This window comes from Dipodomys merriami, unplaced genomic scaffold (assembly GCF_024711535.1).
Source record: "Dipodomys merriami isolate MVZ:Mamm:240054 unplaced genomic scaffold, mDipMer1.0.p SCAF_26, whole genome shotgun sequence".
Taxonomy (NCBI): domain Eukaryota; kingdom Metazoa; phylum Chordata; class Mammalia; order Rodentia; family Heteromyidae; genus Dipodomys; species Dipodomys merriami.
The window spans coordinates 13618928-13646737 of NW_027204048.1; the positions used below are offsets into that span (position 1 = coordinate 13618928).

At 46.3% G+C, this 27810-nt stretch overlaps 1 protein-coding gene across 1 annotated transcript; it reads right to left on the reverse strand.

The window, feature by feature from the left end:
• Positions 1-231: 231 nt before the first annotated feature.
• On the reverse strand, positions 232-27806 carry Klf9 (KLF transcription factor 9). The gene is made up of 2 exons (XM_070035716.1): positions 26229-27806; positions 232-3901 (listed from the first exon to the last, which is right to left on the reverse strand). Exons 1-2 carry the CDS (start codon positions 26734-26736, stop codon positions 3672-3674), a joined length of 738 nt encoding a protein of 245 aa, XP_069891817.1. The 5' UTR covers positions 26737-27806; the 3' UTR covers positions 232-3671.
• Between the last annotated feature and the right edge of the window lie 4 nt (positions 27807-27810).

Below are 27810 nucleotides of genomic sequence, written 5' to 3' on the forward strand. Positions count from 1 at the left end.
ACAAATAATTCTCTTCTAGCCATAATACAGTGATTTCCCTTCAGTCACACATCCAGACCTTATAATACAGCGACTCCCAATGGGATCCATTCCACCCTTCCAAACTCAAGTTTGGAAAAAGTAGTCATGAGTTGATACAAATATGGAGTGTGTTGAAAGGTACAGGCGAAAACTACCTCTGCCCCCATCCTAAAAGTCTGCCCCCTTTAAAACACGCAACTGCTGCAGCAATTCAGTCTTTATCATTTATTATTTTTATTTGGACAACATATATACATATGTACAAAATACCTACTGTCAGATCCTCTTATAATTTCATTTGATTTACAAAAACAGGACAGCAAAATAACTTAGGTCACTAATATACTGTACAAAAATAAAACTGATTAAAGAGTTGTAAAGATTGGTATCTTACAGTGTTACAGACCATTTATCGGTTGTGAAAGAGCATCTCAGTCTACCCAGAGTGATGAGTACTGTACTAAGCCTATTTGCAAACTGACAAACTAATTGATTTCTGTCATTACAGCTACCTAAGATAATTCTCAAAAGAAGCATGGTGTGGAGCGTAAAAAGCCAGGGCGAATTCCACAGTGGGGAAGGGCTTTCTTCTTCTTAAACCAAGGAGAGGAGATATCTTAACTCTAAAACTATTACATTTTTTCCCCATAAATGGCAACTACTTACAGTATTAGATAAAACAGCTTTTCTCTCTTTTTTTTTTTTAAACACCTGCGATAGTCTTTCAAAAATTCAGTTTGGTTAAAAAAGTAAACAAAAATTACTATCCTGCATTTGGATTTTTCGTAAGTTAAATCCATGGTCTTTTTAATATAAAAAGTAATCGTTTCATAGTTTTAGTGTTCAACGAACTCTAGTAGTTCTACTTGAACCATATTGAGACATAGTAAATCTAATTAGAATGCTGGTTCCTGTTTTGTGATATTGTAAAACAGGATTTATCACAAAGAATAAAAAGCCTTGAGTTGATACATTACGTTACTCTAACATATAAGAGAATATCAAATGTCTGTCAACAGCTGGAAAAGGCAAGTAGCAACTCTTTTGGGAAGTAAATTGTGCATTTTTTTTTCTCTTAAAACAAGTTGCTGTTTAAGTGCTTGACAAAAGCCACAGATAGATTTACTCCTGAAACAGTAACGATTGTCTTTCACTGACTTGACTTTGTTTTTCTTCCTTTCTTTCTGTGAGGGGAAAGCTGAAGTTGTTGGGTTGGTTTTTATTTTTTGTTTTTTTCTTTTTCTTGTTTTTTTTTTTTTTTTTACAAGTTAGCAAGTTGCTAGGCAACCCCAAACTCCTCACTTCCGGAAAAAGGCAGCATGCAGAGTATCCGAAGCACAGCCTTTCCGTGAGCTCAGAAATAGGCAGCCTAACCTATTTCGTATGGAAGAACAGATGTCCTTAAAACTTATTTTGGACACAGAAATTAAAATTTGGTTTAAAATAAGCGTTTCAAAAATCTGAAACAGAGGTAGAAAGTGTTCTTTATTTTTCCTGACATGTTTTCTCGTGAGAAAACACTTTCCTTTTTTTTTTTCTTTTTTGTTTTTTTTTTTAAGCCCATGGACTGCTCCCAGATCCTCATGTTAAAAGGAGTTCTCTTGTTAGAACTACTAATAGAACTACATCGATTAAACAAAAAGAAAGAGAAAAAGAAAAGAAAAAGGAAAACACCGTGCTAGCGATGGCTGTTGTATTGGAAGTCGGAGTCAGCTGTGACTTGCCCCTATAGGAGCCCCTGGTTCTAGGTGAAGCATGCGTTGGATGAAAGAATGGAGCTCATGGACAGGGAGCATCTTGCAATTACATAACGTATTTGTGAGCACATGGGTCTACTAGAATGCACCATTAGCTCCCTGTTTGGATCACCAGAAAGTGTTATTTCTGAAGAAGAAAAAAAAAATGTAAACATTTTCCCCATGATCACTGCTGACTCCCTGTATTTGAGGTTGTTTTTTCCTTTCTTTCTTTTTCTTCTTTCTCTTTTATTTGCTGTAAGTATTGTTTCAAACTGTGAACACTCAAGTTGGTTTTTCTGGCATGTCAAGGCCAAAATGAAGTTCTTGGTAAATGGCGTAGTATGGATGAATGTAGTGGTTCAGGCCTCTGTGGACACCTAGATGCACCCTGCAGTGGCGAGGTTATTTGATGGGGGTGTGATTTCATTTGCCTACAGTCACTTTGCCGTCGCCTCTGAAATCACTGTGGTATTTTCCCTTTGCTTCTAGGGGCACCTTTAAAAAAAAAGTTTTTTTTTTTTTTTTTTTTTTTTTTTTCATATTTCAGCTCCCTTTCCTTGGATTATAACTCTTGTACCTGACTGTGGAAGTTTTATAGGAAGATGAGAAGGAAACAGACTAGCACTCCTCCTCACTCCAAACAATAATAACAACAACAACAACAAAAACAACAAAACGAAAAAAGAACCAGGTGTTTCCAAGCCTGGTCAGTGTTCTGCACCCATTCAGTTAACACCGGACAGGGTTGGAAGTTCTCTCTCTCTCTCTCTTAGTGGTATTGTGGTAGAAGATGATGATAACCAGACGAGTTCATAGAGTTAAAAGTGTACTTTGTATTTTGAAAAACGCTACCCACCCTCTTCCTTCAGCTTGTGTGGTGTGTATTCTGTCCTCACATCAATGCCATGGTTTCTTAGAGAAACATGTACAAGAAGCAGATTAGACCATGATGCCAAAACAGAACTTCTGCTTCTAGCCTTAACACATGTATTTAACTGAATGTATCCTCTGCATTAGAAAAGAAAAGTGCAGATTATGTTCAAAATTCATACAAAGCAAGGTGTGTGAGTTCCGTTCTTAGCCTAACCCTTTGCAGGTTTGCCTTGATTAGTACAAAATCAGACTCTGCTTACCCATTGACTGGAAGTAACTTGGTTTGTTTTTCAAGTCTTTAGATGACAGACCATGCTGGAAAGAGGTGTGCTCTTGCTTGCATAAAGACAGCTGTGCTATGGAGTTGTTGTTCTCATGGATATTATTTTTTTGTTGGTTTTGTGTGTGTGTGTGTGTGTTTTAATCTCAAAAAGTTAACGTGATTCAAGAGAGTGGTTTTTTGCTAAAAACAAACGGAAGCACACTCATCATTACATTAAAAAGGAAGAAAACAATTCTGAGAGACAGCAAGCAGAAAGGGTCCAGAATGTCTGTGACTGCCACAGATCAACTCACCCAGCCGGACCTATGTACACCAGTGTGAATCTCTCCAAACATTCTACCCCAGTCTTGGCCTTGTTCTTTTCCCCCCCACCCCCCTCCACCCCAAAAAGAAAACAAAGGAAGTGGGGGGAGAAAAAAAACACATTACACCCCCTCCCCCAAAGCATTTGCCCACCTTCCCACAGTCAAAGCTGGGGTTCGGGGCTGCTGTCCGCAGTGGGGAGCACTTGTGTGGACTTTGATCTCAGGTTACCATGTGCTTCTTTAAAACCAGACAATGCAGTGGGGTGGGGGTGGGGGGAAGGTTGGAGGAGAAGAAAAAATCAGAAATCATTGACCAGAGGGCAGAAAATGTCCACTGTGGGTGGGCACGCCTCTGCTGGGGCTGGGTGTCCATGGTGTCCATCTCGTTTCCTGGGTGTCGTTTTGTCCTTCTGGGGTCCAATCCCTCCCTGGCTGGCGGCGGGTAGCACCTCACAAAGGGCTGGCCAGGGCCTTTTTCGACCGCTTGATCATGCTGGGGTGGAACTCGGTGTGCCGCCGGGCATGCTTGGTGAGGTGGTCACTGCGCATGAAGCGCTTTTCGCACAGCGGGCAGCGGAACTGCTTCTCCCCGGTGTGGGTCCGGTAGTGGCGGGTCAGCTCATCGGAACGCGAGAACTTTTTAAGGCAGTCTGGCCACGTGCAGGGAAAGGGTCGCTCACCTACAGGGAGGGCGAGGGAGACAGGACAGCGTCAGGACACAGCCGAGCGTGCCAAACGTGCGTACTATCCCCAGCACCCCTTCCCCTGGCTGGAAGTTCGAATCTCCCCAGCACCGCCTCGGAATGCGCCGTGGGTTCTGTTATCTCTTGGTTCAACCAGTGGCTGCAAGGAAAAATGTCCCTGAGAATCTTTAAAAGGAGACAAGACAGACAGAAAAGCTGGACACCAGAAGCGCACTCCGGTAATCCAAACTAATTTAGAGGTGGAGATCTCAAGATGGTGGTTCAAAGCCAGCTCTGGGCCAGGAAAGTCCATGAGGACTCTTCAATAAACCCCCCCCCCCTCCAAAAAAAAAAAAGGCCAGAAAGTAGAGCTGTGGCTCAAGTGGGAGAGCACCATCTTTAAGTGAAAAAGTGGAGGGACAGCATCCCGGGCCCTGAGTTTAAGTCTCAGCATTGACCCAAAAATAAATAAATTAAAATATTTAATTTTTTTCCTTTTTTTTTTTTTTTTTAAATTTCAGAGGGACTATGACTAAGCTACGCCCCCAGCAAGAAATGAAGAAATGTCTCTGTGCAGAACGTAACGCTGAATAACGTCTGGTCATTATTTTCCATATTGACAGGATAATGACTATTAATATAGCATTGACATTGTCAGGTCTAATAAGCAAGTGAAAGATGACTAAAAGTACATCCCTTTTATCCAGATAACTTGCATGCTATATACAGGACTTTGCATCTAAGGATTTTGGTGTGTAAGGGGTCTTGGGATAAATGTCCTGAGGAACAGATCTTGAACAAGGTAATAAAGGTTAAATGACATCATTGGGGAAGGCCTTCAGCCAATGGCTGTGTCCTAAGACACACTGATAGGCAGTTGGGTAAGTTCCTTTGAAGACAGGGAGAAAGGAGCCACCTATAGGGAGAGAGGCTTCAGGCTGAAGCAACTCAGCTGACAACTTGACCTTGAAGTTCCAGCAGGAAGTCACACATTTCTACTGTGTAAGCCATCAGTCTATGGCTCTTTGTTACAACAGCCTAGCAAACTTCATACAAGGAGGAAATGGTCAAGAGCCATTTCTCTAAGTAAGTAAGCGTGGCAGCTTACAGCTAATGGGAATTATGATGATTATTTTCGGATTTTATTCTATAGATGCGGGTCTCAGGATTTACTCAGGAGTCCAAAGGCTGAGTCCTTTGTTAAAGTGCCTGGCGTCTTAGAAGTGAAGACAACAGAGGCCATTGGTCCAACCAACCTCCCCCTTGGAACAGGCATTTCTCTTTGAGATTTCCAGAGCTGGCGATCTGTCTGTAAGAGATGCAGTGTCAGGAAGCACTGCACCTGGTGAGGGAGCTGGGCTGTGCCCAAGCATCGTTGCTGCCTCGCTTTACTGATGTGAAATCTGCCTTCCTGCAGGGGACCATATTCTAAGCCATTCGTGTCATAGCATGAAAAGTATGGATTCCCTCTTCCTCATCCTATCCCTTTAAATACTCAAAGACAGCGATCATGTCTTCTTCCAATCTTCTGTTTTGTAGACGAAACAATCCCAATCTATTCCATACTCCTTCCCACAAAAGAAATAGCATTATGAAAAAAAAAAAATTAGCCACAGAGAGCACTAAGAGCTTTCCGTGCATTATCTCTCTGCATTCTCACAGGATACTCTGGAGAGAATGACCTATATTTTACGCATGAGAAAATGGAGACTTGGATGGTCAGATTGACTTGCTCGGGATCACACAACGAGAAAGCAGAACCATGGTGATGCACGTTGGCAAGCCGGGCACTCTGGAGGCTGAAACAGAAATAGAATTCAAGGCCAACCCGGGCTACAAGGAAGATCCTGTTGTGCTCATTTCGCATGTGGCTAAACTCTCCCTGCAAGATATGCTGAGGCCAGCATGAAGGGTCCCAGTCCTGACCAAGGTAAAGACAAGGCCAGGACCTGTGCCTTACTATGGAAAGCACATATACAAGCAAAAAACAACACACAAAAAACCCCCCCACAAAACCCAAAAAAACCGGAACAAGCCAGTTCAGATAAGAACCTTAATTGCTCTCTTGTGTCTGTCTACACCCCGCTCTGGAACTGCCTGCCTACTCTTCACACCTTTGCAAGCACAACTAAAAGCAGCTGCTTGTAGACATTGGGCACACAGGCTCCCGTTTCCCCAGAACTCTCCAAACACGCCTTTGGAAGATGTGAGGAATGAATATATATATTCACTCCTGCTCCAGCCTTCCTGGAATCTGCCAGCAAGAAGCTGCAGAGTCTGGGAGCTGTCCAGCAGGAGACATCTAAGTCATGGGGTAATTTTCTCTTTTCTTCAACCCCCTTACTGTCTTCACCTGTGCTCATGAGAGAACAGTAAAATCAAATCAACCATTCGAGCCGCTTTGTGATTGTCTACTCCATGAGCAAGCAAAACATGGGCCTAAGGCTCAAACAACCTAGGCAGTCATTGTTAATACGGTAAAACATTCTCTACATACAAGCTGAAGTCTAAACCCTCACTCAACCCTGGCCTGAAAAGCAAACCAACAAATGTTGGGAACTCCTCAAGGTGGATGGAAGCTAGAGGTAGTGATGCACAGAAGATGTTCCTGGGGGATTAGAAAGAAAGCAACAGCGATGCTCTTGCTTTAAAAAAAAAAAAAAAAAAGTCCAACAAAGCCACGAAGCTGAAAACTATACTTCCGCAACTTGTATTGGATAAACATTGCCGTACCCACTGACAGGACTTTGAGCAACCTGTCATGACCCCAATAAGGCTGAGCTTCTTGAGGCAAGGGAAATGTCACAGATGATTTTTGTCTTCGTCATGCTGCAGTGTTTCTAACTGTCCAAGCTTACGTCCAGTCACCCCACGGAACCTGCTGGGGACAGGCTCCAGGACTTCCTGTTACATGAGTACCAAAACCCAAGGATGCTCAAGTCCTTCATGGAAACTAGTTTAGCATATTGACACGTAGCCCAAGTACATCTTATACACTTTAAATGATCTTATATACCTAGCAGAAGGTAAGTATATCTAATAGAGTATACCTAATAGAAGGTAAGTGCTATTTAAATATTTGCTACACTGTAGTGTTTAGAAATGGCAAGGAGAAACGTATGTACAGCTAGTCTTGTCCTGAGTATTTTTGATTTGCAGTCAAATTCTCTACTGGTACAGAATGGTGTCTGTGAATGCATGTATGTGTGTGTATATGTGTGCATGTATGTACAAGCATGTGTTGTGTATGTGCATACACTGATATACTTTATCTTTTTGTACTACAGGTCTGTCATGTCAATCCAAACCTTCTTAGATGTGCTAAATTCCTGGGGAAGGGGCTGGGAATTTGGCTGAGTGGTACAGTGCTTGCTTAGCATGCATGAAGTACTGGGTTCAATTCCTCAGTACCAAATAAACAGAAAAGGCCAGAAGTGGCACTGTGGCTCAATTGGTAGAGTGCTAGCCTTGAGCAAAAGCAGCTCAGGGACAGTACCCAGGCCTTGAGTTCAAGCCCCAGGACTGGCAACAAATAAATAAATTCCTGGAGAAGACTTCTGGGCTATTCTAGAATTGGATTGCACCAAAGACCTTTCTAACTCCACAGAAGCATCTACGGGGGAGAGGGGAGGGATGTTCTAAACATGCTATATTTTAAATATAGTAAGAAAAGATAAAGTGAGGGCATAGAACTCATATAATAAGTCCCAAAGAAGAAAAGAAATTCTCCTTCTTAGATTCCTCTTCTACTGCTTTGTAACATGAAGGCAAAAAAAATGGTACAAAGGCTAGGCATGGTGCCACATTCCTATAATCCCAGCATTTGAAAGACCTGTCTTAGCTAGAAAGGGACACCTGCCTCACCAAAACTACCCTTCTCCCATACCTGCCCCCCAAAAGGCAGAACTCAGTATTTTTCCCAATGCTTCTTAGGAGCCCAAAACTGTCAGAAGTGTTTTGTTGGAGGTATGGTCCTATAGTTTAGTCCATGCATTTGTGTCTTTCAACTGAGTTATAAGAAGAAGGAATTGATTTATCTGAGGAGATCTGTAGGGGAGAAGCATTCTGCTATAGACTAGAATTATAAAGGACTAGATAGTCCCTCTGTGTTAGGAACGTGACTTCTAATGAGTGCATGTAGTTAAGATGATGGCAGACCAAAGCTGATCTGGACAAAAGCCCAAGACCTAGTCTGAAAAATAATGACAACAAGATGGTTAGGGGGGGCTCCAATGGAAGTGGGCGTGGCCTGCCAAATAAACTTGAGGTCAGAGGTCAAACCACAGTACAGTAGGAAAAAAAGTCAATAGTATCATCAGGACTTATTCCTATACAATTCATTTCCAACCTAGTGTATGGCTCATCACCACTCTGTGATCTTTGTCCTTGCTTCTAATCCAGAGGCTGTCATTAATCTGGCATCCTCATCCCTGAAACGATTCAGAGAGAAAGGAGGGACACCCACGGAGAAAATCAAGAGCCAAGAACAGCCTTTGTTAGACTCACTTAGCTTGAATAACTCAAGCTAACAGTTTCTAAGCCTGTAACAAAGATCTGCTTGGAAATGAGTTGCTAGTGTAAAAGCCCAAGGATCATTTTGATTCCTCTGGAATCCTCTGAAAAAAGCATTAGGCACTTTTGGCCACAAGTTGTCTAAACCAGGGGTTAGCAAACTACAGTCCATTTGCCTACCATGAGCCAAGAACAAATGGTTGAAAAAAAAAAACATAAAAAAGTATAATAGCTCATGACATGAGAAAGTTGAATGCAAAGCTTCATGATCAGGGCATGTTGGTAGCTAGCTGACATGGAGGATCGAGATTTGAGGTCATCTTGGACAGGAAAGTTCATGAGACTCTTATCTCCAAAGAACTTCCCAAAAGTTGGAAGTAAAGCTCAAGTGGTAGATTTCTAGTCTTGATTAACAATGCTTAGGAGAAGCACCCAGGCCCTGAGTTCAAGCACCAGGACTGGATCACACATACAAAAACAGAGCTTCATGATCATATATAAAACTGTATTGGAAACAACTCACTGGAGTTCATGTACTGTCCGCAGCTGCCCTTTCTCCTCCACAACAACACTGAGCAACGATGGACTGAGAATGTCTGACCCACAAAGAAGGTTGGCTGACTGCTGATCTTAACCAGAAGATTTGAATGTCTATGTTAGGTTGTACAGAGAGTTTGTAAATTCAAATGTCTCCAGAAGCCAGACACATAATAAAATGTGTAAAATGCGAGGTGTACAGACCACAGGTCATGGTGGAATCCATGGTCAGGTGATGAGGGCTTTCCCACTTTGCAATTAAAAAGCACGGTCACAGCCAGTGGTGTTTGTGTACACGCAGGCTGGATTCTGCTTGGGAACCTATCATTTGCTCCCCTTTAAGCAACTCTTCCAGATGGGTGCTGTTGATACACACCTGTAATCCTAGCTGCTTTAGGAGGCTGAAATCTGAGGACTGTGGTTCAAACTCAGCCCAGGGAGGAAAGTCCATGAAGCTCTTTATCTCCAATTAACTAAAAGCCAGAAATGGAGCTGCAGTTCAAAGTGCACTAGCCTTGAGCAAAAAAACTCAGTGATAGTGTCCAGGCCCTGAGTTCAAGCCCCAAGACCAACACACACACACACACACACACACACACACACACACACACACACACACACACACACACACACACACACACACACACACACACACACACACACACACACGTCTCTTTGCTCGTGGTAATTAACGAGAAACAATAATAAAGTATCAGCAAGAAAATGAAACCACTGAGGATGTTGCTCCACCGTAGAGTGCTGCCGCATGAGCTTAGGAAGCTGAAGGAGGAGAATTCCTGGTTCGAGTCCAGTTCTAGCCATATAGCATGACCCTGTCTCAAGAAATGAGAGAGGTGGGGCGGGGCGGGGGAGATCGGGAAGGAAGAAAAAGAAATGAAAAGAGAAGAGAGGGAGAGAAAGAGAGAGAGGGTGGGAGGGAGAGAGAGAGGACGTGTGATTGCAACTAAGAAAGTATGGAATGGGGAAATCATGTAGAGAGAAGGCTGAACGGAACAGAGATGATGTACGGAGGAGAATGAGAGAAGCCCATGAGTTTGTGATTTGACCTTCACTCCAAGGACTGGGGGAAAACCAAATCAGTTCCTTTCCCTCTTCCACTCAGTGCAAAGGTCCAAAGGGGAGTTAGTCAGTCCTTTTCATACCAAACATAGCACATGGCACCACTTAAGAGATTCCTTCCACTTATCTTCAGTATTAATGAGCGTTACCATCCTCCTAGGAGGAGAAAAAAAATAAGCTTGTGCCAATGCTTTATTTCTGGCCTTCACAGGAAAACACACCCAGAGGCAATGACACAATAAACTCTGCCTTACTGGAGCAGAGCTGTTAACAGCACAAGTTTCTCAGAGTTCTCATTATTTATACACCACTCCCCGCCCCTTCCAGCAACAAGCTAAGCACCTCATGCTGACAGACTCTGTTCAGAGGATAAAATAAACTCCATCTACTGAACTCTGCACAAAATGTGTAAACGGCTTTCTCTGTAGAGATAGACCAGGCCTCAAAATTCTCTTGGGCCTAGAGTGATAAGAGAGAGAGAGGTAGAGCAGGTCTGCTGGCCTGCAGAGAGCTCTATGCGTCTAGAAGGAGCTTCCTCCTTACTGATAAATAAGTAGATGTTATGGTTCAGATCTTAAATGTTCATCAAAGCCCCTTCGTGTTGTTAAAACGTTGATGCACAGATGATGGCCTGATTGCGAGGTAGTAGAACCTTTAGTTAATATTCCTACTAAAGTCTAGATCAGAGCATGCATACCCATTCCTATCATTAACATTAACATTGTTAGGAAATGAATAGTGAATGAATTAGGTAAAGAAGTAACTGATAGGAAGAAGGAAGTTGTGAAATAAGAATTATTCACATCTAGAATAATCTGCTACTTTGGAAATACAACATATTTAGCTCAAAAATCTCCTATAAACTAATAGTTAAGATGTGCGACAGTGGCTCATACCTGTCATCCTAGCTACTTAGAAGGCTGAGATCAGAGGATCACAGGTTTGAAGCCAACCTGGGCAGGAAAGTCCCTGAGACGCTGATCTCCACTTAACCATCAGAGAACCAGACTTAGCGTTGTGCTTCAAAGTGGTAGAGCGCTAGCCTTGAGCAAAAAAGCTCAAGGACAGTGCCCAGCCCTGAGTTCCAAGCCCCAGGACTCACCAAAAACAAAAGTATATTCATAGGTGTAAATATATCCCCGAATGGTTAGGGTTATTTTTAAAAGTTACTCACAACCAGTTAGTATAATCCAAATACTGAATATTTAGGACTGGCAAGAAGAAACCATAACAATCTTGATATGAAAAGGAAGAAGAGCCCCTGCCTGACTGTCTCACATCTATAATCCTAGATACTCAGGAAGTCGAGATCTGAGGACGGTGGTTTGAAGCCAGCCTAGACGGCAAGTCCATGAGACTCCTAGTTCCAATTAACCACCAAGAGCCAGAGCTGTAGCTTAAGTGGTAGAGAGTCAGCCTTGAGCAAAAACAGCTCAGGGACAGTGCCCAGGCACTGAGGTTAAGCCCCAGGACCAGCACACACACACACACACACACACACACACACACACACACACACACACACACACACACACACACACACACACACACGAATGGAAGATTTCCCATGCTGTTACGTGTAAGACTCTGTGGTGCAAATAAGGAACATCTGTGCCCACTCATGTATGAAGTGAACATACACTAACTATAAGAATCTCTTTTTCTTAAGCTTCACGAAATTACTTCTGAAGTTCACCTGGAAGAATATGCCAAACTTGTCAAGAAACTTCTGTGAAAGAACAAATAATAAGTGAGCACTTGTAATATTAGTTATTAAAATGTATTATTAAAGCTGTAATAATTAAGATACTGAGATACTAGCACAGGGGAAGACAAATTGGTGAAGCCAAGCAGAGCTGAAAATAAAGCAAAAAAAAAATCTATAGAGATTTAGTAGATAGTAATGAGAGTATTTCAAATCAGTGAAGCAGAAACTGTTTAACTGTAGATAACAAGAGGTACTAGGTTAAAAAATAAATAAAGGTTCAATTTGGACCTCTACCTTACAGATTTTCACTTAATTTCAAAAGGGCAATAAATATAAATGTAAAATAAATAAAATCATAATGGGGGCTGGGGACTCACACCTGTAATCCTAGCTACTCAGGAAGCTGAGGTCTCAGAATTATGGTTCAAAGACAGCGTAGGCAGGAAAAGTCTATGAGATATACAGTTCAAAGCCAGTCGGGCAGACAAAGCCAAGAGACTATCTTCAAATAATCAGCAAAAAAGAAAGAAAATAGAAAAGAAGTCATAACTCAGGCATAGCTCCAATGGTAGAGTACCAGCTGTGGGTAAAAAATAAAAAGTCCAATCAGAACCCAATGCCTTGAGTTCAAGCCCTAGTACTGCATAACAAAAGAGACAGACAGACAGACCTACACAGAGAGACACACAGAGAGAAATATAAAAATATACTCAAGCTCACAAGTACTCAATATTCACCAATTAAGACACAGGTAAAACAGTCTGTGGGGCTGGTGAAAATAGCCTAGTTTGGCCTTATTCCCACTGATGGAGCTATGTGGAGGAGTGGCACTCAGCTGACTCCAGAGCCATCTGAGAATATTCTTCTGGGGGTAATTTTCAGTAATAGTTAATTCGGTAATAATTAGATAAGGACAGAGAAAGACACGGGCACCAACATTGCTTATAAGATTAGAACTTTGTCACAACTGAAATGCGCAAGAATAAGCAGCTGGTTTCACACAGCATAGTAGATCCATATGGTGGAAGAGTAAGTACCTGTCAATATGGCACCAGACAGCCAATGGAATGAAAAGGTATGAGGTATCTATCTCCTGCTAAGTGAGAATGTCAGGGTGTAGTCTGCGGTAACCAAGTGTGTGCGTCTGTGGAGAGAAAAATCCTAGAACACTATATACAAAATATGAATAATGAACTTTTGTCTGTGAGGAGATAAAGAATAGCTTTCTACTTTCTGTCATCTTCCCCCAATATTTTCTAAGTTTTTCTTTTTTGTGAGTACAAACCTAGGTACCGGTGGCTCACACCTGCAATCCTTGCTACTCAGGAGGCTGAGATCTGAGGATCATGGTTCGATGCAAGCCATGGAAGGAAAGTCCCTGAGATTCTTATCTCCACTTAGCCAGGAAAAAAGTCCAAAGTAGGGGGTATGGCTCAAGTGGTAGAGAACCAGCCTTGAGGTCCTAAGTTTAAGCCATAGGCACACACACACACAAAATTGAGTATTAAAAAAATGAGAAAAGGGACTGGAAAGGTGGCTCAGTGGTAGAGCGCTTGCCTTGTATGCATGAGGCCCTGGGTTCTATTCCTCAGCACCACATAAGCAGAAAAAGCCAGAAGTGGCGCTGTGGCTCAAATGGTAGAGTGCTAGCTTTGAGCTGAAGAGCCGCCCAGGCCAAGTTCAGGCCCCACGACTGCCAAAAAAAAAAAAAAAAAAAGTGCAAATTGCTTTGATAAGAAAAAGTTCTTTAAAAATTAATTTTAAGGGGCTGGGAAGGTGGCTTAGTGGTAGAGCGCTTGCCTTGCATGCCTGAGGCCCTGGGTTCGATTCCTCAGCACCACATAAGCAAAAAGAAAAAACCCAGAAGTGGTGCTATGGCTCAAGTGGTAGAGCGCTAGCCTTGAGCTGAAGGGGTGGTAGAGTGCTAGCCTTGAGTAAAAGAAGCTCAGGGACAGTAGCCCAGGCCCTGAGTTCAAGCCCCAGGACTGGCAAAAATAATAATAATAATTTTAAAAATTAGTATGTTAAAAAAAAATATGAGTTTAAGAGCAACTTGGCTACATAGTGATATCCTACCTCAAGACAAACACATAAATAATGTCCTCTGGTGAGGGCAGGGGATGCATGATTTACCTTTCAAGAAGATATTTTTATTATCTTTAAGTAGTTGTACACAGCACTTGGCATTCAATGGCACAGTTTATGAATACAATGCATCTTGATCGATGTTGACTTGCCTTTCACTGAGAAATTATTAAGACAATTGGGACACTGCAGGTGTCCAGGAGCCAAGAACTAAGAGTCACTGTTTCCTATTCAAGCAAATCGTAAGAAATTTTCTGAACATGCATCTGTTTTCTCATTCCTCTGCTTCTTTCCCCACTTTTTCTATATGAACATGGCCTTAAAGCTGACAGAACCAAGCTTATTTTCCTCATTCCCTTCTTTTTTTCTCCTTCTTCCCTCCCATCTTTCCCTCCCTCCCTTCTTCCCTTCTTCCTTCCTTCCCTGGCTAGATTTACAAACAGTAGTGACAAGGTTACTCAGGCAAGAGTGATAAAGTGGTAAAGAAATACAAAGATCCAATTCCAACAAAGCATGCCTTGGTGGGGCATACAACCTACACAGGCAAGCCCAGACTCCATGCCTCAAGAACCCTGCTGCTCAGAACCATCTGGCCTCCCTCTCCCACAGAACAGCAACATGGACTTGGAGATGCACAACTTGAACAGTTGTTTTTATGCGATTCTCCATCATCCTCAACCATCCTTGGCTACAGAGTCCCACGTTCTCTGCGTAAATCATTTGGAGAAACCCCGGATTCAAAACAAACTAAAAGCAGGGTATGAAGCTCAGTGGGGTTAAGAACTTGCCTGGTATGTGCAAGACCTGGATTTGATCCTCAGTACCACGAGAGAAAAAAAAAAAAAAAAAAAAGAAAGACAAAGAAATCAAAAGCCTCCTGTTCACGGGAAATACCAGTACATCTGTAAATTTCCGACGCATACAGCTTGTTGGCACTGAAAAAATAATCCTGAATGCCATTCCATTCGCAATGGCTCCCAGCCTTCCCTGAATCCCGTGATTCGGGTTCCTTTACTGTTTTATTTGTTGATTCCGCTGAGCCACTACAGAATGTGGATGAGAGGGTTGTTTTTTCACCCTGCCCTGCCTGGTCCCTGTATGTATCTGTGAAAAAGGAAGCAGCTTGTTCCTCATGGCAGGGCCTGAAACAGGAAATGGGTGCAGGTAACATCTGTCTAACATCTGTACGGCACTTCCTCACTCACGACCTTCACTGTGGAAGCAGCAAACCTGGCTACACATCGCTTGTGCCTCTTCAGCCTCAATGGAGTCTCTGACAGCAAGCTGCTGTCCTCCTGGTTGACTGCCAATCAAAGAGGGCAGACTCGGATTCTTAGCCTGACGTGGCTTCTGTCTCGGCTAGAAGCAGTGTAGGGTGAAATGTGGGTCCTAAGTGGGCATTTTTTAAACACAAGATGGAGCTGCCTCTTGCTATACTTTGGTTTAAAAAAAAATGTTTATGTCAGAACGTAGGGTTGAATGTCACCTTATCCATTTTCCAGAGGCCCCTACAAACATACAGGGAGTCCCTGAACCCCCAAAAGATCAGACCCAGATTAGCTGGTTCCCAAGCCAGCGTAGTTCCGCCGCTGCATTTCGGGGAAAGATAAATAATGAATAATCCTCTAAGCACTGAACATTGAACCAGATATAAGCACTTCATGACTAAATGACTTCAAGGATACAGGTTCTTTTTACCACTGGATTTGGGGGTGATTTTTAGGGCCACTGAGTTCTAGACTTGTGTTTCAGAAGAAGCCGATGCATGAGGCAAGTGATTTGCTCAGTCTGCATTTCTAACAAGTTCTCCTTTGATACTGAAGCTGTAGATCTCAAGAGCACATAGTCAGGTGCTGAGGGCTCATGCCTGTAATCCTAGCTACTCAGGAGACAGAGATCTGAGGATCGCCAGATCCTTGAAGCCAGTCCAGGCAGGAAAGTCCATCTCCAACTAGCTACCAAAAAGAAAAACAACAACAAAGTGGACACATATTCTTTGTGGCTGAGGTATGATGGTCTCTGGGTCAGACGTGCACTTTGCACTTTGCAGTGTACAATGGCTTTGTCCAAATAAAGAAGACGTTAAGGTCTCTTCAATGCCCAGTGCTGTAGAGACAGGCTTGGGAAAATGCCCAGGAAAGGCTACTATTGTCTCTTCCATATCACACCTAGAGCCTAAATAACCCCCCCACTTAGGAAGGCCCCCTCAAGTGGGGTAGCTGCCAACAGGAGGGGATCGTGCATCCATGCATGCCTGGAAGATTTCTTCCCTTCCAAATGCAGAGAAAGGAGAAGAGCTACATGGTCCTGTTGGGAGAACACCACTGCAGAAAGACTGTGCTGCAGTGTCTGGGTTCTAACATGTGGAGCCTCATGCAGAAGCCCTCTCCAGCAGAGAAAAAAGTCAGCATGTGGAGTGGGGACAGAAGCAGATGCACGGCAGCCACTGGCCATCACCAAGGGAGAAGGATGACAATGCCACTTGGACAGCCCTAGTATGGTCGCAGCACAATAGGTAAGCTCTCTGCCCACCGAGTAAGAGATCTTCCCCAGAGAAAGAGAGGCAAAGGGGCCTGCATCGGGATGATAACTCTGATTTTGTGAACGTTTACCCCTAAAGCGAGTGACATCTAATCGAGAAGTGACTGAGAAGCCTTGAACTGCCAAGATCAAGTTCTTTCCCAACAGAAGAAATGGAAAGACTACAGAGCCTGATGATCAGATGCCTACTCTCATCTACCAGTTGTATCCTACATGAGGACTCAAGCAAGGCTGAGTGACGCTTTCCTAGCACGGCTTTCCCATCTTCCCCTCTGGGATCCACCCATCGCTGGTACTGGGGTATGGCTGCCACCGCCATAAATCCCACACATGGCTGCAGGGGCTGTGGTGAAACAGTTTTAACCTCTCTGTTCCTGAGTGGAGTAAGACCATTGCTTCTCGTGGTTTAGTGTTTAATCACCAAAGACCACAAGTGCAGGTCTGAGCTCTCAGTGGTCATGAAGGAACCTCCCTGGGCACTTTCCCAGAGGTCCCAGAGGAATGGCCCCCTCTGAAATTCAGGGCCATCCGCCCCCACCCCCATACTGGGATACTGGGAAGATTCAGGTTCGGGGACCAGCCTTGCCCTTGCCCAACTCCTGCTGGGAAGTCTTGGGCAAAGGCTTTGGCTCACCAGAGTAGCATTTGGTGGCTGGTCACAGGTATGGCTTGCAAGTAGAAAGAGGAGCTATTTGCTCGTCGTTCTGTTTTTGTTGGTTGGCTCATTTTGGAAGGGCTTCTTTGTCTTTGACCCAAGCTACCTTCAAACTCAAGATCCTCCTGCCTCACCCTTCTATAGTGCTGGGATTACAAGCATGCATCGTTACACCTGACTCGACTGTACTTATTTTCAGTAAAACCCATACTAATACAAAACTTCAGTAGCATTATGGTAGCCCAGGGATTTAAGTCACTTTTAGGTGTTGTGAAAGTTACTTTGAAGCTGTACTTTGGGCCTTCTATATTTATTAGGGTGCTTTTGTTGAGAATTGTGCACACAGAATACACTGCAGGAACCACTATAGAAACAGCTCATCTTTGTACAATTTGCCCCTTTATCTATCAGCACATAGGGTAATAAAGGCTTGCATAAACATGATTCATTTCTGAGCATCACAATGAACAGTCTAGAGTTCAAATTTGTTCCCACAGGAGGCCTTTAGCTCTTGGACTTGGTGGTGCCTTCTCTGGAGGTCTGTAGGTGTGGGTCTAGGACGCTGCCAAGACCCTTCTGTCCATTCACTTATGGCCCGGTGTTTCAATTAAACCCCGGAGACTGGAGAGAGAGTTGTCATTCCATTTTGTCACCTATTTTGTCAAGTTGCTCTTTGGAATACCTGGCTTGTGAGTCGAACTGGACTGCTGAGGGCATAGGTGTTAGATTTGCCTGTCTGGCATTTATCTCTACTTCTAGGTAATAAATAGCACACCTTAAATTTCCTTTTGCAGCCCTTCTTTCTCTATGAAATTCTAGCTGGTGATCCTATGCCTCCAGCCCCAAGTGGTTGCATTTGACCCAGCCATACCACAATAGTTGATTTCAGGAGGGTAAGGGGCCCCACTTTGAGCTCATTCATAGGGCTTGAAGCCTGGCACTTTTGCTAGAAGCATTGGGCTTGGCACACTATCTTTCTATGGGGCTTACCAAACTGGCGGGATATATCTAGCCAGTTTGAAGCCATCCTAGCGTCCTTCAGAAAGCTTGCCTATAGATGGGGCCTGAGTAAAAGGCAGCAAGGTCAAGCCATAGAGACCCTGAACACCTGTATCCAGTGATACCTGAAGCTGCAGCTTTCACACACATGTCTGTGTCTTGAACTCATAAAGCTCTAATTTTTCTTGAGCCCATTCAAGTTTGAATTCTATTGCTTGCAACCAAGAGTCCTAATAGAGCAATGGCTTCAAAACCGGGTTCCACTTGGATGGAAGCAACTTCTAAGTGACTACACAGATAAGTATGGTCAGAGTCCAAGATTCTGCTGACTTCCCTATTCAAGGTTCATGAAAACAACTTCATACAAGACTGAGGAAAACACTGAGTAGACAGCTGAAAATGGGCCGCTTTGGGGCTAAATCCAAGGGAGCCATGAAAAACATTGGTCTCCTTAGCAGAAATCCTGGGGTCCAGGGCAACAACTATTTGTGCACAACTTTAAGTACATAGAAACATGCTCAGAGGCTGCCAGTGGACGCTTGGACAAGGTTCACTAAGGTACCTCCTCCTAAGAAACAAGAATAACAATACCTTTCTCTCACACAAGATTGCTGGGGTTTAATTAATTAATTAACTAGTTGTCTTTTCTTTTCTGGTACTGGGGATCGAACCGAGGACATTGCACTCGTTAGGCAAGCACTTTGCCACTGATCTACATCCCAGCCCAGGATTGTTGAGTTCTAATATGACACTTATGCAAACCATTTAGCTTGGACCTTTAACACAGAATTCACGTTAGATGCTACTGATATTACTATTACTCACAAAATCCAGTGTCCCTTAGCATTTAGCATACACAACAGTCTATCCATAAGATTTAAGAGAATGAGATGCTTCTGGATGCATCTGGAATTCTAAGCATAACTTCCAGGAATCTCAAGGGCTTGTGGGCCACATTATGCAGATTGTTTTTAATTGTAACAATGCTCAACAGTTGGGGCCAGTAGCTAAAGTCTTCCAATATCTCATGTGAATAAGCCTCACAAGTCATGAACATGTTATTACTGAACTCCATTTCAGAGACGAGAAAACAGAGACTCGGAGAAAAGCGTTGCTTCGTTCTGAGAGAGGAAAGCAGGATTCAAACCCACCTACAGCTAGGGAAGCTGAGAGCTGGCCTCTTGACCTCTCTACTGAAGGTGAAGGCTACTCACATTCGAGTCTGCTAAGGTGGACTGGTCTCTTGGGGTCAGTAAAAGCAGCTCAAACCCTACTCTCCTTTGACCATTGTCCTAGCAGGGCCGGATCCCCGGAAGACAGACACACTGAAGTCTCCATCCCATTTCTCTGAGCAAGGAAGAGCTGCAAGATTCCTTCTAGAATGAAAATGTCTACCACCACCACCTCCAAGCAGGCCTTTGAGATACATCTGACTAGTGGCTCCCGTTTGGGTTCAAGTCCTCACGGGGCATTCACTTCCACGAAGATGGGGGTTCAATTCCAAGAATAATGGTTACACTTCATCCACCACAAATCGCTGAGGCTGGTCATTAATTTTGTCTGCTCGAGCTCTCCTTCCCTTTTTTAAACTATTCTAATGTCTTCACTTTTTCAAAAGACTCGCTCTGTTCAGTCAGGAATTAATTCCATTCTCCTGTTTAAGTTTATGATCATTCTCAATTTTACTTTCATTTGCTTAGGGGCTTGAACCCGGGGCCTGGGCACTGTCCCAGATCTTCTGTTTTGCTCAAGGCTAGTACCACATGAGCCACAGCACCGCCTCTGGCTTTTTCTTAGTTTATTAGAGATAAGACTTGTCAAGTTCTTGTCTGCCAGGATGGCTTCAAACTGCGATCCTCAGATCTCAGCCTCCAGAGTAGCTAGGATTTCTAACATGAGTCACCAGCACCTGACCCTCTCAGTTTTATTTAAAAATAAAAACAAAGAATTAGAGGCTGGGGATGAATGGTTTGATGGTAAGAATGTTTGAGACCCAGTTCCATCCCTAGCACTATGGTATATAAATTTATTAATTAATGCAAAGAGCCAACAACTCTGATCTTAACTGGTGATGAACTGCTTCTGGTAGCTCTAGAACCTTGAGAGTTCAGGTCCAGATTCTCAATTCCCATCTAAGGATTTCAGAGTCTAGCAAAGTTGGTGGTAAACTACAAAGAAAAGGGCACCCTGCAGACACACCCACTGGCACAAAGTGGCTCTGGGCACAAATGCAAATCAATGCCTTGGAAGGCCTCACACAAACGGATGCTTATTTTCTTCCCAGGGATCTTGTATTCATGAATAATGATGTTAGACCCATTATTTGCTGAGGGGACTGCTTGAGGCCAGGACATGTTTACTCTTGGCCTTAATGCACCAAGAAAGGTATCAAAGTTTTCGTCGGAGTCCAGGAAGGGAGATTCAGTGTGTTGTTCTGGTAACCAAAGGCAAAAGCCATGGCTAAACAACTCGACCTCTGCCCCCTTTCGCTTGGTTAATTCCATGAAGCAGCTCTTTTAAGCTCAGGTTAAGAAGAAAGAAAGAAAAGAAAAAAAAAAGGAAACCACAGATTAAAATCATCAGGAGGTCATAGGAAAAGAATCCACAATGAAGGAAGAGCTCCTGAGCATGCACTAACTGAAACATGCCGGAAGTGAAAGGCTTCAGCATCCTCTACTTGAGAACTCCTTCCGGGTCCGTAGGCCCTGGTATGCTGCTGAGGAAAGAGGCTCTGAAAGATGACAGGACAGGCCCAGAGTCATACTCTAGTCATAGCAGACTGGTGGCTCTCAAGTCCCGGAAGTCTGTTCCCAACCCTTCCCAAGATCCCTAAATGTTTAAACGAATGTATCCTCAATCTCTCTAAGAGGATGAGCACATGCTCTTTAAAAAAAAAAAAAAAAAAACAGACAAAATGATGGATGAGATGACCTCTCAAGGTCACCTCCAACCTCCAAGTTCCATCCTTTCGATACTGACAATTGCTGTCACCAAGTGTTTATACCTATGGACTTTCAACCAAAATGTGGGACCAACCAGGGGGCTCCAGGACCACTGATTGAGGATAGCTCCCTTTTTAACCATCTATGGCTTTTTCTGCTTTCTTTTCCCCCTTCTTTTTGTCTCTCATTTGTGTGTGTGTGTGTTGCATAGAAACAGAAAGTGCCTTTGTACCAATTACTAGGCATTAATTTACTCTGTTCAGTGGGCGCTGGATTTGCTAGAGAAACATTAGGGAAGGGTGGGAGGTGAGGTGTGTGGGAGGTTTCTAGCTGTAGAAGCATTGCATGATGCAAGCTCTTTGCCCAAGCTTGAGAACAGATGAGAGAGAGAGAGAGAGAGAGAGAGAGAGAGAGAGAGAGAGAGAGAGAGAGAGAGAGAGAGAGAGAGAGAGAGAGAGGAGGGAGGGAGGGGAGGGAGGGAGGGAGGGAGGGAGGGAGGGAGGGAGGGAGGGAGGGAGGGAAGAAGGGAGGGAGAGAGAGAAAGAGATATCCAGAAGATTTGGAAATCAAGACTAACAAGAACAGCAGAAATGTGTGTTTTACTTTTTTTTTCTCTAATCAAGAATGCTAATGACCACAAGGCATTCAGAAATTGAACTGCTGGGCTAGAAAGCAGGTTCTAATCAGATCACTGTGGTTAGAGGGGCTCCTGGAAGAGTAAGTTCTGGGAAATCATCCACCACTTCTCTCAATGAACTTATTAGGGAAGACCATCATCAGCCGCTTTCCCAATATGTCATGTGATGTTTTCCCCTGGGAATTTCAACTTGGGAATTTCCCACAGACTATGCGGAATGACTGGTTCTTGGGATAGACGTCAGCAATTGAGACAGGAATGCAAATCTGACCCCAAATCCAAGGATTCCACTCCCTTAGGTTCTATCTTTGCATCTGACAGTAATGGGATAGCCCCATTCAGAGGGTGTTGTTTATCTGGAGCCTTCTTTCCCTCCCCAGCGTTTCCACTCCCACCCTCCTTTCCCTCTTCACCATCCACGCCTCTGGGAGGAAAGTCAAGGAAATGACCTGTGTGCACTATAATTTTACTCCAGTTGCACTTTCTGCTGAGAAGCACACATGCAGCCAGTCTTGCAGAAGCCAAGGCAACTACTTAGGCAGTGCTAGAGCAGATTAGCTGCAGACAAGAAAGAAATGAGGGGGGAAAGCTGGGCGCTGGTGGCTCATGCCTGTAAATTCTAGCTATGCAGGAAACTGAGATCTAAAGATCATGAGCCAATCAAGGCAAAAAATGTTTGTGATCCTCTTGTGAGCCTGTAACTGGCCAGCAAAAAGCCAGAAGTAGGTGTGTAGCTTAAGTGGGTATGGCCTAACTTCTGTGCCTAACTTGACAAAGCCAAGTGAGAGTGTGAAGCCATGACTTTAAGCCTTAGTGTATACACACACACACACACACACAGAGGAAATGAGGAAGAACAGGTAATAAGAACAGGTAATGGTCCTACCACAAGAGCTGCCATGGTCTTCCTTCCCTAGGGGAGATTTTAGCTGTAGAGCTGTAAGGCCATCTTTCCCTGGATTCAACCGAGTCTTCCTCTCTTGTTTGAAACTCAAAAGCAAAACTTGTGCAAGCTTAGGAACATATCCCTAAAGCTGAGCTGTCATTGCTCTTTAACAGGACTCTTGAAAGTGAGCGTAGACAGTCCTACTGGGTATGGGTGGGGTGACATCATCCCCAAGGGGGTAAAATTTACTCTTTGGTGAGTGTAAACAATCTTACCTATTATAATGATTTGTGGCCTTATAAAGGGGCAGGTCTATAAATAGCTCGATAATGTTGTGGTGGTATTAAAATTTGATGGGAGATGGGTTGGGCAGTTATAAAATTGTCTTGTCTCCTTGGGGTTGAGAATATGGGGGGGGAAGGTAGAGAAACAGTTACCTGGGTAAACCCCCTTTAAGCTTAGTCATGAATCCAATTTAAGGAAGCATGCCAGGTGTGAAATACCATTCCACATCCCCCTGGGGAGCCATGGGAAAGGAAATGGGCAAAGCAGACTTCCTTCGGGACTACCTTAGTACTTCCCTTCCACTCAGGCTGAGAGGAGAAAGTGACAAGGACTGGGAAATGCTTTTCCTGGGCTGCTGAGGCCTAGGGAGCAAGACTTGGATCTGGGCCCCCACTTGGTATTGGTTCTGGTGCTGGAGAATGAACCCAGAGCCTTGGGCATGCAATGAATTACATCCCCAGTCCTGAGAGACAGTTCTCATCGCATAGCTGATGACACTAGACTCTTCTTAATCCAATAGTTAACTCCAAAGCTAGGGGTGTGGAATGCAATAGGCTTAGGACAACCTGAGTTAGAGTTGGCCAGGAATGGTTGTACAATTAATTTCCAAGTAGCGGATGGCAGCTCCCGAGGGGGGAGATCGTACGAGTCCCTTCAGCCAGCAAGTCTAAGCATCGCAGGAAAATATTCAAATAGCAAAAGGAGAAATGAGCTACCACTTGAGGTTTTTGCACAATAACTGGTAAGCTTAGACTAGTATCCTTGTATTGTATGTTAACAAGCCGGGGCTCCAAGTAGAGACTGCAAACCTAAATGCCAGCAGAGATCACGTAAACGATTAAAATAGGAAGGACATACATCTGTCGGAGGATCTCACACTCAAAGCCGCCCTGGCTGCACAGTGAGACCTTGCCCCCCCCCCCCAGCACAAATTGCTCACTTTCACCCTAAAAAGACAATCTGCAGAAGCCAGAAATCTGGACTTGTGCTCAGATCCTGATTTTTCGATGTTGGTAAGCAATGAAATTTTTATAAACCCTATGTGGGCCACAGCCAACAAATCTGCAACGCAAATTCAGCAGCAGGCCTCCAGTTTGCAGCCTCTCAATCCAAGTCCCTTGCTTAGGCTCTTAGCACTAAGAGAAGGCAGCTCAGTCAGCCTCCACTGTGTCTTTTCTCACAGGACAGTATGGAAAGGGCTGCCCTGGATGAAAGGAAAATGTGTCCGAATGATTCAACTTCTAAAGCTGCTGGTTCATGGAAGGCTCTCTAAGGAAACTAGGGAGCAGAGACTCTCCAGGGAACTGGTGAGTAGCAGGGAATCTGGGGATGTGGCAAGCACCTTGGCTCTTGGGATCTTTACAGGAAGCAGGTAATTCCAGAATGCTAGCTTTGTGTCTACCCTCTGGAACCAGCAGAAACAAAAACAAAAAACCACCGAGATCTAACTTGAAGTTAACTGGAACTTCAGAGGTACGAAACAGGCTCGTCTCTTATTTGGCTTCTGCCAGTATCTAGAGAAGCTAAAGATTTTGCCCAACCATTTCCTGGGATGATAGAGCCACTCCCTTCCCACCCCTCCCCTGCTTTCCCCCAAACGTCTGTGTAAGACCTCTTCCCTCACCATCTCACTAGTTTCAACAACAACAAATGACTGTAGCCTTTAAAACCGGACGAACATTTCTTTTGCTTCTTTTTTTCCGTCATGGACTGTGCAAAAGGGTCTCCTGGAACAGCTAAGCCAACTTGCCTTTTGGAGAATTAACGGGCAGCACGCAAGCATGCACTCAGAAGCAGCCATTTCTATAAATGACTGAGCAAAGCACTCAGCTGCATGGCCCCAGAATGCTGGAAACCCTCCTGTTCCTGAGTCAGACAGGCTCTGGAGCTCCTCAAGCCTCTGCAGCCCTTCACAGCTGCACCACTGGGCAGCTCCCTGAAGGAGAAAATGCCTTTGCTCAAGGTGGCAGTGCGGGGTGGACAGGAGCAACTGAACTCTGGGAACATGGCTGACACAGCCAGGCCCGCCCAACAGCTGTTGGTGAGTAACACCCTCCATGAATACACACTCCTGCTTCACCCCCCCCACAGCCACCCTAAAAGTCACCCAAAGTGGGCACCTGCCTCTCATCAACCTCACAGACACAAACTTTCCAAGTTACTGTTTTAAGTGACAACCACAAGGCTGATCCCCCAGGGAACCTGATTTGGCATTAATCACGGAGGAAATTCAGATTTATTTCGGTGCCAGCAGCCACCTCCACACGAATCTCTTCCAAAGGAAGAGGGTGTGTGTGGAGGGGGTGGGAGTAGGGGGGCAGCGACATAGCCTTTCTTTGAAAAAGCAAAGCAAAACAAGATGGAAAATCCTCCACAGAAAAGAATTTTGAAATGAAAGCCCCCCCCCCCCCACTCCGGGTCACTTTTCCAAAACACCTACCCATTACATCAACACACACGACAATAATAGTAAATCAATCCATCAAGAGCTTCGTGTCACAGGACACGGGGAGAACACATCCTGTGTCATCAGAAAACCAGGCCCAGCCCCAGGGATCCTTCGTGGACACCGTCAGACGTGTCCACAAGCGGATGGATGCCAATGATTCCCGTTCATGTTTACTAGAAACCACCAAGTGGGCAGACTCAACTCCCTGACCCCCCCCCTCCCAGCCTGTCCTGCCCAGCTGGTGTCTGTCTGTCCATCCACTCAGGTGCCAGCAGGCCGCACCTCACTCCATTCTGGAGCCTTGACCTCTGGCTGAGACCACACCTCCACCCGAACCATCCACCTAGAGGTCGCCCGCGCCACCTAAGTCACAAGGAAACCACGCAGCCCTCCCAGCTTAGGGGTAGAAGCGAACCACCCCCACCGCCAGGGAGGAAAACAACAACAACAACAACAATAATAATAACCGTAACAACAAAGACCCGCCATCCGATCCCTCCCCGTCTTAAGCTTTCTCTTCCCAGGTGGAGGTGGGGGGGAGAGGGGAAGGGCAGCAGCCCCACGGGGTGCGGCGGAGTCCCACGCGGGGGAGGGGCGGGGCAGGCCCAGGAGCGGGGCGGGGCCCGGCTCCCCGCCGAGCCACGCACACACACCGCACCGCACCGCACCGCACGGCCTAGCAGGGCAGAGTTTGCCCCCAGGAGGGGGTAGGGAATCCATGAAGGAGCGAGTTCCAAGAATTCAACAGCAGCTCGGCCCACCACCCGGCCCGGGGGGGGGGGGTCCCGTGCGCCCCTGGGGCGCTGGCCGGCCCGGATCAGGGCTGGGGTGGGGGAGTCCCGTGCGCCCCTGGGGCGCTGGCCGGCCCGGGTCAGGGCTGGGGTGGGGGGTCCCGTGCGCCCCTGGGGCGCTGGCCGGCCCGGGTCAGGGCTGGGGTGGGGGTCCCGTGCGCCCCCGGGGCGCTGGCCGGCCCGGGTCAGGGCCGGGGTCGGGGCGCGCGCGGCTAACCTGTATGCACTCTGTAATGGGCTTTGAGATGGGAGGATTTTCCATAGACTTTCCCACAGCCACTGTAGGGGCACTTGTGCCTCTTCTCGGAGGCGTGTTTCCCCTTCGCGGCCACGCCGGGGTGGAGGAGGGAGAGCGGGCTGGGCGCGCTGCCAGAATCCTGTCTCTCCTCGGGGCTGTGGGAAGGACTCGACCCAGATTCGGTGGTCACGTCGCTGTCGGAGCCCAGGTCGTCGTCGGGACTCTCCAGACTGTCGCTGCACACCGAGGGGGTCTGGATGGGCCGGTACTTGTTCAGGTCCAGTAAGCTCTTGGCGATGGTGACCAGCGTGCAGTAATCCTTCCAGGTGTCCCCCGGGTCGCCGTGCTCCTTGGTCCCCTCGCGCTCGGCGGGGAGTCGCAGGCGCTCGGGATCCGGAACGCCCCCGTGCTCCGGTACCGCAGCGCGGTTCGAGATGGACACCAGACACTGGGCGGCCACGAAGTCCATATAGGCGGCCGCGGACATGGTGCGGGCGACGGGCGGCCCCGGCGCGGCCAAAGTTGACGGCGGCTGCGGAGCTCCGGCTCGCCCCGGCCCCTGGCCTCGGACGACTAAGCAGCGGCGCGGCGCGGCGCGGCGCGGTGCGGCCAAGGGGGCGGGGGCGCGGGCGCTTCCGACTCGCAGGAGCGCCGAGGCGACCTCAGCCCCTCATCTTTACGTAACCGGCAGCGCCTCCGCACGCAGCATCCACGGGCCCCGGGGCTCCTCCGCTCGCGCCGCCGCCGCCGCCCTGCCCGGCCCTGCCCCGCGCCGGGCGCGATCCCCCTCCGCCCTCCCCGACGGGCGCGCCGGCCTCGGCAAGCCGGTTCCCCTCTGGAACGCTGCCACACGTGGCGGTCGCAAGTTTATTCCACTGACAACGCCTCCCCGCCCGCCCCCCGCCCTCGGGGCGCAGGGAGAACGCGCGCACGCCCTCGATCGGCGGCGGTCCGGCCAGCCCGCAAACTCCGGGGCGTTCAGGCGAACCCCTGGCGGGGTGGTGAGTCAGGGCCCGGCCGAGCGCCGGTTCTCGGAGACACTTTTCCTCCGCTCCACCGACGGCTTCTGAGCCCCCGCGCTCCGGCCCGTCCGCGCCGTTCCGGCATTCTCCGGCTCGGGAACAGTTTCGCAGGATCCCATCACGTCACAGTCCAAACCCCCTCCGATTGGCCAGCGGGGAGGGTGATTCACCTCTGTTTACTTTCCCTCCCTCTCCCACCCCGCCTCGCCAGCAGCAGGGCCTTTTAGGTGGAGAGGGGGGCGTCCGGAGCCGAGGCGTGCGCGCCAATCCGACTCCTCCGTCCCGCCGCCTCGTGCTACCCCGACAGCCCCGAGCGCTGACATTTAAAAGGGTAACCGCCCGGGAGGCTGGGCTGTGGGGGTGGGGGCTCCTGGTCCAAAGGGGGTTCCAATTCCACCTTGCGGAGCTTTGGGATCCACCTCCCCTAGTCAGTCAGTTGCACTTGTTCCTGTGATTAAGAAATGATCGTAATTATTCAAAAAAAAACCCCAGACAACTCAGCTCCGACTTTCCAGCCCGCAAACAGTTAAGTGACTTCC